Here is a 13,943-nt window from a genome sequence, read left to right as displayed (position 1 = left end):
CCAATGAAAATTTGTAGTCATAGGTAAAGACGGACCTCGGTGCTGGCGGATATAGCAGAATCAGACGGCCGGTTCCGAACGGGACTCCGGCCCGGGAGGCCCGAAGAAGCGACTTTGCCCGAGTTAGCATATTTTGAGCCCCAAAAGTCGTTTGAGGTCCGATTTTCGGATTTTTGCTGGACAAAGTTTGGTGGGAGCTTCTGGGAGCCTAAATAACCTTTCACCTAGGCTCGTTTACCAGCCGGCGTTTCGCCCACGTGGCTGCGTTATCACATTTGGGCGAAAGCGGCTGGGCAATACCCCAACGTTTTAGAGGGTCACGCTTTTTGTGACTTGGGACTTAGAAAAAATTTACTTACTCACCGCCATTTCTGCCATTTCTCCTTCTCCTCCCTTTAGGCCTGACTTCAAGCAAGTAGATTTCACTTTATTTATAAAGATGCAATCACTCTACTGCCAATTTATTATCCCAGTTCCCTTGAAAGCACTGCTCTACTAAGAGAGCTATGATGTCATTGTTCCCTTGAGCTAGCGGCGGGGGCTCTGTATGCCAGATTCGAAGTCCCAGTAACGATCGATTTATTGCACCCCAGAGTATTATAACATGAGAAGACAAGGTATACTAAGCATTGTCGATGTAATTTAGTAGCAGAAGGTATGTGGTGGTCACTGGGGACGAGATACAACGGAGAAGGCATGAAATTTTTCTAAGTCCCGCGTCACAAAAACCGTGACCCTCTAAAACGTTGGGGTATTTCCCAGTCCGTTCACAAGCTCACCTCTCTACGTCAAAACATGTCAAGCTACACCAAATAACCAAACAACCGTATAAGGAATTTGCATTAAGAGGTATAAGCTTGTGAACGTCGACTGGCTAGCGAGTCTACCTTTCACCATGAAAGTCATCATCGTCGGCGGCGGTATCGGCGGCCTCGCAACCTACCACGCTCTGCACACATACCTACCTTCCAACACCACCATCAAAGTCTACGAATCCTACCCGAGTCCGAACACAGTAACATCGGGCATCGGCGGCGGTATCGGCATCGTCCCCAACGGTCTCCGCGCACTCAACGCCATCTCACCCGCATCCGTACTCTACCTGAGAGCACACGGAAATGTATGTCCGTACTTTGTCATCCGAAACGAAAACGGAACCACGCTAGGCCAGCTTAGAAGTGTAGATGATAGGATTCTGCTCCCCAGAGCATCGGTACACGAGAGTCTGCTGTTGGAAATCCCGGATGGCGTAGCAGAGTGGGGGAGAAAGGTGGTGGAGGTGAAGGAGACGACGGACGCTGCTCAAGTTGTCTTTGAAGATGGCATGGTAGAAACATGCGACCTCGTCGTTGGCGCTGACGGCGTCAAGAGTGTATGCAGACAGGCGCTCATTGGCAAAGAGGCCTACCAAGCACGATACGAGTACGTTTTGTTTTTCGTTTCCTGTACTTTCCTAACCATACATTCAGCGGTCTAACTGGTGTCGGCGGCTTCGCACCCTTCGCGTCACTCACGCCTGCCCTTCAACGCGGAATCAAGGCTGACCAAGCAGCAATGACATTCAGTCGCAACGGGTTCTTTGGTTACGCTCTTTCCTTGCCTGCAAGCACCCCAGTCAACCAACAGCAAGTGATGTTCTGGTCGACATACGAGATCGATACGCCTCCGTCCCGTGACTTGCCCTCAGAAGACATACGCGCCATCCTCATCCAAAAACACGATTCGTGGAGGTCTCCCTACACCGGTGCATTCCGTCAGATTATCGATGCCGCGTCCCAACCCACTACCACCGACTCTCGCTTCACCAAATGGCTCGTCCTACCCCGTTACGAAATCCCGCACTTACCATACTGGACTTCCCTCCACGGCACCTTGCTAGGACCTGCAACAGGCGCTGCCAGGATCATCCTCATGGGCGATGCAGCCCATGCAGCCTCACCTGATTCTGGACAAGGCGCGTCGATGGCCTTTGAAGACGCCCAAATGCTCGGCCTGCTGCTCCGCCATTACCTCCCTCACTCCGATCCACTTCCCAAAGTCGCCAAGGCCTACGAGGATATGCGAATTCCCCGTGTGGGCAGGATCCTTAGAATAGGACGACGCCAGGCAGAAGGGAAACGTGAGATTAGCCGGTTCAAGGCGGCAGTTAGAGATTTATTTCTTTGGATCATGTGTACGCTCCCCTAGCTCTTCTTTTTCCGTTCTAATTTTGTCGATGCAGGTCATCTCCCACTTCGTGTTCTGCTCTGGCTGAACCCGACTCATTTATACGATGTCGAGAAGGAGGTAGCTAAGTACCTCGTAGCTACGACTTGATGAATGATTAGAGCGAGTGTTGTAACATTATCTCGTACGATAGACTTTTTCTGAAATGTCCACCACATATTGATATACACCCTGGTGCAGACTGTACCTTGCAAACCTGCTGAGCACCACGTCGTCCGCCACCTCCTCGCCTATCTTATGTCCGCATCGTAGAGCACCAAGCATATCCGCAGCCCTATAGGTAGAGCCTCTAGCCAAAGACCCCACTGCAAGGAACAGCAACGGTGAATCGCTCCCCGAAACCCGACCAACTCTCTCGTATAACAGACGACAGTCCGTCGAAACATAGCTCAATGCTCAGCGTCACACTCTTCTTTAATCACCTCCACCATAATTCCATGCGCCAATAAGTAGCCTGCGCACCTCGCTGGCGGTGGTATCACTAGTCTCGCTACCTACCATGTCTTGCACTATTTGCCCTCGAACGTCTCTATCAAAGTCTACGGACACCCAATACCGAAATCTGTAGCAGCATCGGAATCCCCCCCAACAGCCATCTCACCGCACCCCCCTACTAGGTTTTCTGAAATCAAAACGGAGCAACGCCAAGCGCATTCCGTGCTTGAGAGTTCAATGCGGCGGATGGTGTGGTAGAACGGGGGGAAAGGTGAGGGAGGTAAGAAAGAGACGGACTTTTTCACTCATTATGGGCTGGTCGCTTCTCCCCCATCAAAGTGCTGCACCTCTCACCGCCCATTCCCCAGCATCTTCGTCACTTGGGCGTATTCCTTCCTCGTTTTCGTTCTTTCCTCGACGGCAATTTTTCCTCCCTGGACCAAAATGAGGTGTTTTTGACGGCCATGGTGGTCGGGATCTTCCGATTCCTCCACCCTTGTCTTCGTACCTCAAGGTCTCAACCTCAGAACATCTGAAATGCTCAGCATGGGCCTTTGGACTGTATGAGGCTGTTAGGATAAGCGTAGCTTGAACCAAGCGATAGGTAACCTCAAGTTCATATCCGAACACGCTCATGGAGGTCACTTTGTGGCACATCGGAGTTGGCGGATAATTTGAGGAGGTTTTTTGGTAAAGGCGGGGATGGTTCCTGGGAAGAGTGGGTATGACCGAGTGATGTGAGTGTAGCGAAGGAACTGGTTTGAGAGCAATTCCAACCCCATGTCCTGCTGTTTCGAGCCCCATGAGCGCGCCTGCATATTCAGAGTCTTCCTCTCTAGTCCTTTGCTTGATATGTATTCTTGCTGGTGCCAATGCATTGATGTAGTACGGAGATACACCTTCCAAACGGACTTACCGGGACTTCATACCAGACATCTGCATGATGGAATTATTGAGCAGGAGTAAATGTTTAGTGAACAACCCATCTCAATAGGCAAAACCAATTATCATGTAATCTACAGCAAGCTTTCAGTAAGTTGTTTGTAGTAAAGCAAGGAAGCGTAACGATGATCAAAACGAAAACACAATAAAGCAAGCACCAAATATGGTGGTACAACAAGTGGAATGAATTGCGATGGCGAGAATGACTTGATAGAAAAGCACAGGGAGAGAAAAAAGGGAGGAGAAATCGTTGCATCAATATTGATACGATTCGCTTCCTGCATCGCCACCGGGACGAGGGATGACGCCTTCAATCAAGGGGTCGGTATCTTGCCTGGCGGTGAAGTAAGTACGTCCTCATCTGCAGGTTCCCCCATTCGAACGCGTTTCGCACGATGAATATCAGTCCCTTCATTTGTTTGCGAAGGGTCGGGGCGTATGCTTTCGGGTTTTGTGTGGACAGTTGGGCTCGTAGAGTGACTGCCAGGAGAGGGTGGGCTCGATGATCGACGGCACTTGCCATTGGAAGGTGTGGTCTGGGTAGATAGGTTTTGAGGTGTGGGGGTGGCCTCGCCCTCGGTGTCTGAGGTAGAGGGTGTAGAGGGTGATCCTTCGCATTGTACAAGATCTGGGGGGGAGACTTGATGAAGAACATTTTCGCAGACGTCTAAAGAGGCTTCCTGATACGAAACCCCTGCCATAGTGGCTTCTTTCTGCCAGTCCGGCCAGGGGATAAAGAACGCGTCATCGTTGGGTCCCGAAGGCTCTGTTAAGAGAGATGAGCTGGAAGACGGCCTGGGGCATAGGTGAGAAGGGAATCATGAAGGAGGGATATCATGAGAATCTCACAGTTCATTATTATCACTGCTAGATGAGGGCGACGCGTTTCGGCGGCGGCGGGATGGTTTCGAATTATTGGCAATTTTCCCACGGCGGCGGCGGAGGGATCCTTTCTCAATGAGGATGGGAGCATCGGGATTTATCCAGCGGTGGCGGTGTAACTCCAAATCATCGGCAATTTTCCAGGGGCGGCAGGATGATTCCTCGATGAGGATGGGATTATCAGCATTCATCCTGGTCCAGTTACCTAAGCGGATGCGTGACTCCATTTCCAAAAAATCAGCGATGATAACTGATTTCAATTCATCGGATTCGTCGTTTGTTTGTAACAGGGTTGCTAAAACTTGTTTCGCGTCCGGACGCCGACTTGAAATACTTGTGAGACACGCCGTGACAAGTGACCATAGTTTATCGTCTGGAAAAACATTTAAGGGTGGTCATGGTGGATGACTTCGCTTCGTCACGACCTCGTGTACAACACCAGCTTCATTCTTGATGTCACTAAAAGGTGGCTTGCCGGTAAATATCTTGGAAATAATGTCAAGAGTGTGGCGATGGTGAGCTGCTGGCCTTACCTCAATAACAGTGCATCCATAGGCATAGATATCCCTAGCGGTGAGGTATGATTGGTCAAATAGTGTTGAATCCATATACTCGGGAGCTAGCCAGCGGATACTTCCGTTGCTTATCCTAGAAGAGTTATCGAGAGCCTGTGATTCCACGAACAGTGAAAGGTCAAAATCAGCCAGACAACAACACCGATCATCCGTGACAAGAATATTTGCCTAAAAGAAGTCCGTGTCACTGAGGGGGCACGGCGAAAATAGACCAAACGCACCCCACGAATGTCGGCGTGCACTATAGGAGGATCATGATTATGTAGATATTTCATCCCTTCGGCAACCTGAATTAGCTAGGGAAAGACAACCTCAGCTCTCACCAATTCACACACAACGTCTGGCTTACCGATGTAAGGCGATCATGATCAGGATGGGCTTCGAGGTAAAACATGATATTTCCATTGACCATCCAGGGAGATATCAGGCAATAACTGGGAGCGAAAAGGTCTTTGCTGACTCCTAAGAAGGGAAGGATATTAGGATGGCGGAGTTGCCTCCATACAAGAGCTTCCAGGCAAAAGTCCTGAAGCAGTCAAGACATAGTTTAGCTTAGTATCTCCACGACTCACTCGGAGAAGCTTCGCCCGAGTCTTTTCGGGGAGGTTTACCCGAAGGGCCTTCAAGCAGACTTGAGTATCATGAAGATGCCCTTTCCAAATGTCCTACCAGGAAGACTGTGCATAGACCAGAATCATTAACCAAGAATAGAATGAACGCTTACTGCATAGCCGCCGCCACCGACGGGGTTTGTTCCTTCTCTAGTCACATCTCGAGAAAAAAAGGATGAGGGTACAATATTCCGGGCCTTGCTCAGGGCTAGAAGACATTTTATGTAGGTCGTACGATATCCATTGGGGTAAGATGCATCATTCAGCCCCTGATAATTCATTAGATCCTTCATTGCTGTTGATAACTCTACAACAAACATACCCGCTGCAGTACATCCATAACTATCATTTCCACCGATGGTGATATCAACTCCACGGATCTCCAAGGATAAGGAACATCGCGAATTAGAGTCTGAATCTGAGCTCGTACAGCGGATTCTTCTTCGTCGTGATTGATTTGCTCCCAGGACAGATCTATCGGGAGAAGTGCGCTGCTGGCAACGAATGTAGTGCCCTCGTCGTTGAGTATCATGGTCGTATGTGCAATGTAATGCACAGGCGCTTATCAGGTGGTCAAAGTGAAGCACCGGTTCAAATTCCGCCCCCGGGGATTCACATCTAACTTTGAGCAGTGGGGCAGGTAATGGTGGAGCAGCAGGCCGAGCATTTGGGCATCTTCGAAGGCCATTGATGCGCCCTGTCCAGAATCAAGTGAGGCTGCATGGCCCATGAGGATGATCCTGGCGGCGCCCGTTGCAGATCCCAGCACAGTGCCAATAGAGGGATGTCCAGTGTGGCAAGTGCGGGATTTCGTAGCGAGGTAGGACGAGCCATTTCGTAAAGCGGGAGTCAATTGCAGTGGGTCGGAAGCAGTGTCAATGATCTGACGGAATAGGGAGACCTCCACGAGTCAGCAAGTGACAGCCGCATACCGGGGTCCATTGATCAGTCACGTGGGGGTACAGAGCGTCACCCAGACTTGAATCATGATTCATGCCAGTACCTTGCATACACACGAATTCTTGCTGTGGTCCATATATCAGGTGTCAGTCTTCCTTGAATGTGTTGGAATGCACTATTTAACTTGGCCATAATCTCGTGCACCAGCCAACAAGTAGCCTGCTCCGATACAACTACCAAGGTCATCATTGTCGACGATTTCGCTACCTACCACGCCTTACACTCCCAAACGTCTCCGAATCCTACCCAACTCGCAATACCGAAACTGGTGGCGATATTGGAATCGCTTAAAGCCATCTCACCGGCTGCTGTACTGCATGCGAAAACTCGTGTCCCTAAGTGTGATCCCGTCATCGTGCAGACAGATGCTCTTTAGAAAAGACGCATCCAGCGGCATAACTAGCAGCCTCAGCTTTGCTCCCCAACGAAGCACCCCCGCCGATACTCTGGTCTACATACGCGATCGATACAACTGCCTCGTGACTTGCAAACGCGCCATCCCTCATGCAAAAACACGACTCGTGGAGGTCTCCTTCCCGGCCAGATCATCTCGACCCACTACCACCGATTCCCGCTCCGCACTTTACCCCCTTACAAAATTCCGCCTTTATCGTCCCTCCATGAGGATCATCCTGCTCGGCGACGTGATTCCAGACAGGGCGCTTGAAGACACCCAAATGCTGCTCCGCTGTTACCTGTCCAACTCGGAGCTACTGTATGAGTATATGAGGGTTTCCCGCGTAGAGGATTCGGGCAGACGAAAAGCGCGAATTGGCTGGTATAAGGCAGTGGTTGGGGATTCATGGCTTTGAATTCTATGTACACCTCTCTCTTCTTCGCAGTCTGATTCTCTCGCTGTAGGGCTTTGTATTCTGCTATAGTCGAGCCTAATCTGTATGACGGTGAGAAAATGATGATGAGATACCTTGCAGTCACAACTTTAGACTCGAAATGTTTGGACAAATATCCCCTGTCGTTCCATACTAGGCATTGGAAGATGTTATTTTCACTGTAAACGTCTTTGCGATATGAACCCACGCACAACATTCCGGCTGTGCTTTGATTAATCTGTATATTTCCTCTCGAGATGAACATTAGGAACGTCTTCTCCGCAACTACGAGACTCGAGCTCCTAACCGCCAACGCGTCCTTCACCGGGCGAAGATAATACCACCGACAAAGTTTACATAAATACTATACAGATGTTGATACTACTTGGCGCTCTATGTAAAATGTAGATGGCAAATGGAAATATGCTAAGAAATACATGTCTTCCGTCCTCCGTAAATCCAAAAGGTATGATAATGAAAAGAGGCGAGTAGTTCTAAAACGATAACAAGACAGCACTCTGCATCATGAACTCTGACCGCTAAGTAGATGCTAGATTGTCCAAGGGCAGATGCTCCCGGAGCCACCCACCACTCTCCCAATTACAACCAGGCCTATACACATCCCGCTGACGCTGCCCTACATCAGTCACCCCAGACAGAATCACCCCCAACCTCTTGAAGTTGATAGGCTTCAGTATCCATCCGTCCATACCACATTTCGACAGCTTATCTCGCTGCTGTTCGAACAGTGACGCGGATACAGCGAATATAGGAATCCGCCCATTCAACCGATGCGAAAGCCGAAGAGTTGATGCTGGTGATTCTGCTTCAACTTCCCGTATTTTCTCCGTCGCTTCGAAGCCGTCGAGGATTGGCATGTCGAGATCCATCAATATACAATCAAAGTCGCGATCGACCTTCACGGCGTCAAGACTTTCCTGTCCATTCATGGTATTGACGACAGTATGACCATCAAGTCTGAGTCGCTTTGCAAGTAGTTTCTGATTGAGAATATTGTCCTGGAGGAATGTCAGTGTGTGGTTCATCGAACATAACGAGATGCCGCACCTCTACAATCAAAACCCGCAATTTGGATGGAGTACGTTTCTGCGAAAGGTCTAGCTCCGCGGAGGCCGTGGCCGTGGGTCTGGCATTAACGCTGGATGAGTTTATATTTTCGTCCATTTTGATTGGTCGAACAGGGACTTGGGACCCAACAACTTCGAGAGTTTCCCCACTCTGTTTGCTCGAGGAATCATTGAAGGAGCCCTCAAGATTTCGTTGGTCCTCCAATGAGGGGGGTGACTTCGGCGACAAAGATTTCGGCTCTACATGATTCGATGATATGGTTTCAATCAGTGAATCAATTTCGTTGCCAGAGTTGATGCTAGGAGGGCGAGAAAGAAGACGAAGCGAGCCTGAAGGGGAGGCTTGAGAGGGACCCGACACGGGGTTTACTCCTCCCGCATGCGAGGCAAGTAGAATAAGGAAGGAGAAACAGCTGCCCTGCCCAACTTTAGAATCAACTCGAAGCTGCCCACTCAGCTGTTTAACGATACGAGCAACTACAGCCAGGCCCAGCCCTACACATAGATATTGAACCACCAAACAAAATTTAAAAATCGATGGTACTTACCAACAGCTTCCGTTCTAGTTTTGGGCTCCAGTGATTCCGCTTGCTCGAACTCTCGAAATATACTTTCCATCTTGTCCTGCTGTATACCGCATCCTGTATCCGCCACCACGATTTCCACCGCCGTCTGTTGGTAATCGTGGAGACCAACAGGTCCTTGTGTCGGTACACAGCACACTGTGATGGACCCTTCCGTAGTGTATTTTACTATAGCACCAAGATAAGAGAAATGCGAGAAAGGCATGACAACTAAGACGCACAGGCGTTCGCCGTTAGGTTCTCGACTACAGTTCGAATCTTCCTAGCGTCACCGACAACTTCTTTGGGACTTTCAGATATTTCTAGAATGAAATCGATAGATCGTCGTTGGGCCTCGCTTCTATATGGATTGATCGCCTCCTCGATGGCTGCAGGTAGGTTGAAGGGTTCATTGAAAGATGTCTCGTTCCCACTTTCTAGTCTCGTGAGATCCTATACTGATAATCAGACACAAATATTATTGAGAACTTGACAGATACTACGAACCAACAAGTCATTGATAGTGAAGAGTAAATTCTGGACGAGGGGATCAGAATAGCCTCTGGTTGATGGAGGAACGAGAAACATGCCTTCGAAGCACAGTGCGACTGACTCAAATTATCGCGCGTTTCTCTGTCCAACGGTCCGTTCAGCGCCATTTCGAGATAGCTGATCAAGAATAAGGCGACGGTCTCGAAAGTAAGGAGAGGAAGCTCACTTAATGATATGGTTTAGAGGGGTCCGCACTGTATCATGCTTTATATACGTGTTCGTCCGAGAATGTTGCTTACTCACCTTCGTGTGAAGCATTCGATAACAACAAGTTGGTCATATTATTCGTCTGCAAGGGGCTCTCCTTCTGCCTCCAGACCTCAATAAACTAGAAAGAAGGATGATCAGCTCAACCGTGATAAAAATAACATATTTTACAAACCTTTCCATACACCAAAGCCAGCACACCCGCGGTTTCTAGTTGTTCATCCGTCCATGCTCTACTTCTTCCGGTGACAGTTTCCGTCCAAATCTTAAACGATTTTCTGGGCTCCAACACTACTTTCGATCCATCTCCTTTGAACGGCTTCCCGGCCCAGTGAACATCACACGGTTGTCCTTTCCGTAGGAAGGCAATGAAATCCTTGCCTCCACTCGATAGAGGAACGTACATCAGGCCCGCAACTACATTGGGATCTGTGTTGACTGTGTTGACCTCGATGCAGCTGCAGTCTTGTATAAGTGACTCACCAGTAGAGATTTTAAGGTCAGGATAGTCGGAAGTCACTGCTTGTGATACTTGAATGGTCCTGCAGAGACATATGAAGAGGCGGTCATCTTGAAGGAAAGTTTGGATTACCCGAATTGCTTCAGTCTGAGGTACTCTGCCACGATCAAGATCTCTTGTCCGTGTTCATTAGGGCCTAGGATCTTCGCACCATCACCAATAACCAAGATGCCAAAATCGGCATCAAACAAACCGAGCAAACTATCAAAGTCTGATATGATGTATCCGGTCTAGAATTCAATTCAGCGACTTATGAAGGGTAAAGGCATGAAGAGTTTTACGGGATGGTTCTCCGAAGCCCTTGTATTGACCTGAGAGTGAGTAAGTCAAAATAGTAAGATAAGGCTCTCTTTACGGGTGACTAGGCACGCACAAGTTTCCGGGTACGCAGTCGTCGAGCGTAGCTGAGCCGTTCAATGTTTCTAGATATGGACTGGCTGAGAAGTTTGAGCATCTCTCGAGTAGGAAGTGATACCCGCATTCCACGAGGCCCGTATGAATGACATGCTACTAAACCCCACAGAGTGCCAAACGCCATGATAGACTACATCGGAGTCAGATTCAATGACCGTCTCTCTAAATTATGGACGTACAATAGACATCGAAGCACGAACGCCCATGTTACCGAGATCTATTGACTAATTAGTATGCCGCGTTATACAGGACATCTGAAGAGAGCTACATTTGATATGAATAGGGCTCATAGCGCGCAAGTGGCAATGTGTCATATCCAGAGGTTGCTCGAGATCTGCTTTGGATCGTACTACGATCCGAGCTGTTGCCTGGTCCCGATTATAAAGAATCCGGACTTTGTCTGTACACTGCGTGAACGTCCGTCAAGATGATGTAACAAAAACAACTTACTTGTTGCATACAACTGTCTGGCCTATGGAGCACAGTAAATACAGGCTCAGACAAAATACTATATTCGCTTACTTGTGCAGGTATATCAGCAGCGGGAAAATGCAAGCCCTTATAAAGATCGTGCGTCATGCTCCAATCGACAAGTTCTGCAACAACTTGCCCATTCCACCGCTCATCGAACTGGTACACAATAACCCTATGAAATTGCGTCAAGTCCTTGACAATACCAACCACCACCTTCAAAAATGTTTCCAAATCTGATGGTTTACTAAGCTGCTCGTTAATCTGAGCCATGATCGCCAAAACATCCATCATATCACTATCTCCTGGTATAATTACGATTCTACCACGCCGCGACTTCGCCTTCGCGGAAGTCAGTCCTGAGGGAGCTGTCCGTGTTAAGCGACGTAGGCGCTCTAGGGCAGGAAGCGGCTTGGATCGTGAGGTCGTACTTTCCACAATATCTTCGGTGTTCGGGATCCAGGTGTCGTCACCTTCAAGACCTGTAGGCGAGGATTGAGTAACCAATGCATCAAGGGAATTGGTTTCTACAATAAATGGGCTGAGAGGAAATGGCGGAATGGAAGCACGCGGCCCCGGAGTTCGGCCGTCTAGATCACCGCCCAGGCTTGGCAGAGTGCCAGTGGTATCGTCACTGACCAGCAAAGTTCTTCTGGAACTCTCGTTCGAAGTCTCTCCCGTAGGCATAAAGCTGTCAAATCCCAAGCCAGGGTCATTGCCCGTCGGCGAGACCAGCTCCACAGCTTCCGGAAGAGGCACAAGTGGATACAGAGGGTTTAACACATCCACCTCCAACTCGAATTCCATCACGAACAATTTGGAATTCGACCCCGTTGTGCTTAGCGGCCTATGCATTGCACACCAACATGTCCAGAAATGTCGGTCTTCATTTGACGCCGAATCAGAATCAGCTACGTCCGAAGGGGTGGTTTTTGTGCCAGGGGCTCCCCAGCCTGATATACGAAAGATATGCGGTGGACTGTGCCCGTCATCCGATGGTTGTGAATCTGGTTCAGAAAGGTATTGAACGTTGTTCCAAAGCAAACCAGCTTGCGATTCCGGTAGTGTATCTGTGAAACAATCCAGGGAGAAGAGATACTGTGGAGACAGACCCAACAGTTCAGTAGAGTTCTAACAAATCTGCCCTAAGCCTCGGCAAATTATCAAACGAGAAAGCAACTACCTCAGACGCTTGACGGACAATTAAGGTGTCATCTTGTTCATCCACAACAATGAGTACGCCAAAGCCTTGGACAGCACCGGGAGTTCGAATGGGCTGTATATGGCTTAGTTTACAAGAAAGTGAGAATATAGGATGAACGCGCCTCATCCTCACAGCGCGTCAGTGTCCCTTCTCTTCCGAGTACAACGTGATGGCCATGTTCATCTTGCATGGCCTGAAAGCGAACTGTGAAAGAAGGCTCCTCCGCGACCAGTGAGATTTGTGGGCCAGAGTGAGATCCACCATCGTCCACAGAGGCTTTCGGATCATTGACGTTCTCTAGTGTTGAGGTATTGGGACGCTCTGACATATCCGGCATGCGATCAGAGGATAATTCAACCTGGACACTAGAAAAATGTAGAGAGCCTGGTGTGCCAGAGTGGGAGGACGAGGATGAGATTGGACCTAGGTGGAGCAGACCAAGTTCGGAGGGATTGAATGGAATGGAGGCGGAGTTGGGTATTAAGGAAGTACTTGTCGACGCAAAAATATCACGAGCAATGGCGGGAAATGCAGGAGGGCGATGAGGATATAACTCTGCGGGATCGTTTGAAGTCGCCGAATGGAATGGGGACGAAGGTCCAGTGCCAACCGACGAAGAACCAAAAGGATAGTGAAAGAATTTCGTTGGAGAACTTGAAGGTAGAACAACGTTTTCCGCTGGAAAATGCCGAAAATTAGGTGAAGTGTGGGAAATTAACTGGAATTTCTTCTCAGAACGGCGTGGGCGGGTATTTGAAGGGAATATAGTTTCGTTAGGGTCGTAAGCTAGCGTGGTGGGATTAGTCGTAGTATCATCTGCATAGGCAGAATAAACACTGGGTCCACTAATACCGGGAAAATAACGCACGGGCCCTTTCAACTTCCTCTGTATTCCATCTGGAAAGTTCCTCAGACGGTGGCGCACCTACGCCGCTCGCGGCGGTATGGGAGATAACGGGAAGACCTTGTGCCGGTCGTATACCAGTCAGCAGAGATTTGACAGGATAAATGAACGATCTTGAAGGTAAGACTTGCTCCTTTGAAGGATTCGCTGAGCCACTGTCCCTGCCGTCTCTGGACATAGATAGACTGCAGCGAGTTCTGCGATGCACGACTGTGGGAACATCACTTTCGCAAGGATTCCCTTCCGTAACTTAGGCGAACCCCAAGCCCCAAGTTGCCTATTTCGGGAACCAAAGACAATGTCATCCTGCGTGAGTCATTTTTCCTGGGAAAAAAATTTAATCTGAAGAAATGCTCAATTCAGTGCAGACATGCAGACTTCAACTTTACAATTCTTCAGATGTTCACTGATGGACTGCCCTTCTGCCTTTGTTCGACTGGCTGAATAGTTCTTCTCTATTCCAGAAGCGTCGACTGGTGTAACGAGGCCAAAAGCTCTTGCATAAGGACGTGCAAGAGGTGTTTCGAACTGCGGAACCGTCGAAAGTACTAAACTTCGC

General features: G+C 49.0%; 4 protein-coding genes across 4 annotated transcripts; 1 reads left to right on the top strand and 3 right to left on the bottom strand.

The window, feature by feature from the left end:
* Positions 1–895: 895 nt before the first annotated feature.
* On the top strand, positions 896–2,187 carry EV420DRAFT_1618490 (uncharacterized protein; the record flags this gene model as incomplete). The annotated part of the gene is made up of 2 exons (XM_060475347.1): positions 896–1,422; positions 1,470–2,187. The coding sequence occupies 2 exons, from the start codon at positions 896–898 to the stop codon at positions 2,185–2,187; spliced, it is 1,245 nt and encodes a 414-aa protein (XP_060335855.1).
* A 1,555-nt stretch (positions 2,188–3,742) lies between these two features.
* On the bottom strand, positions 3,743–4,986 carry EV420DRAFT_1061630 (uncharacterized protein). Its single transcript, XM_060465575.1, has 2 exons — positions 4,453–4,986; positions 3,743–4,398 (listed from the first exon to the last, which is right to left on the bottom strand). Exons 1-2 carry the CDS (start codon positions 4,710–4,712, stop codon positions 3,918–3,920), a joined length of 741 nt encoding a protein of 246 aa, XP_060335854.1. The 5' UTR covers positions 4,713–4,986; the 3' UTR covers positions 3,743–3,917.
* Positions 4,797–6,549, bottom strand: EV420DRAFT_1061456 (kinase-like domain-containing protein). Its single transcript, XM_060465573.1, has 7 exons — positions 5,994–6,549; positions 5,785–5,940; positions 5,633–5,725; positions 5,410–5,586; positions 5,282–5,356; positions 5,019–5,228; positions 4,797–4,970 (listed from the first exon to the last, which is right to left on the bottom strand). Exons 1-7 carry the CDS (start codon positions 6,201–6,203, stop codon positions 4,881–4,883), a joined length of 1,011 nt encoding a protein of 336 aa, XP_060335853.1. The 5' UTR covers positions 6,204–6,549; the 3' UTR covers positions 4,797–4,880.
* A 1,067-nt stretch (positions 6,550–7,616) lies between these two features.
* EV420DRAFT_1061466 (uncharacterized protein) lies at positions 7,617–13,649 on the bottom strand. The gene is made up of 20 exons (XM_060465574.1): positions 13,349–13,649; positions 12,602–13,296; positions 12,460–12,552; positions 11,328–12,407; positions 11,256–11,277; positions 11,074–11,205; positions 10,985–11,022; positions 10,765–10,935; positions 10,673–10,702; positions 10,464–10,621; positions 10,355–10,413; positions 10,047–10,300; positions 9,908–9,992; positions 9,831–9,858; positions 9,703–9,781; positions 9,620–9,649; positions 9,355–9,565; positions 9,098–9,301; positions 8,530–9,044; positions 7,617–8,480 (listed from the first exon to the last, which is right to left on the bottom strand). The coding sequence occupies exons 1-20, from the start codon at positions 13,560–13,562 to the stop codon at positions 8,001–8,003; spliced, it is 4,578 nt and encodes a 1,525-aa protein (XP_060335852.1). The 5' UTR covers positions 13,563–13,649; the 3' UTR covers positions 7,617–8,000.
* Between the last annotated feature and the right edge of the window lie 294 nt (positions 13,650–13,943).

Source organism: Desarmillaria tabescens (assembly GCF_030435595.1).
Source record: "Desarmillaria tabescens strain CCBAS 213 chromosome Unknown EV420scaffold_6, whole genome shotgun sequence".
In the NCBI taxonomy this organism is placed as follows: Eukaryota; Fungi; Basidiomycota; class Agaricomycetes; order Agaricales; family Physalacriaceae; genus Desarmillaria; species Desarmillaria tabescens.
The sequence above is the reverse complement of the archived record's forward strand: the minus strand, read 5'-3'. Positions and strand labels throughout refer to the sequence as shown.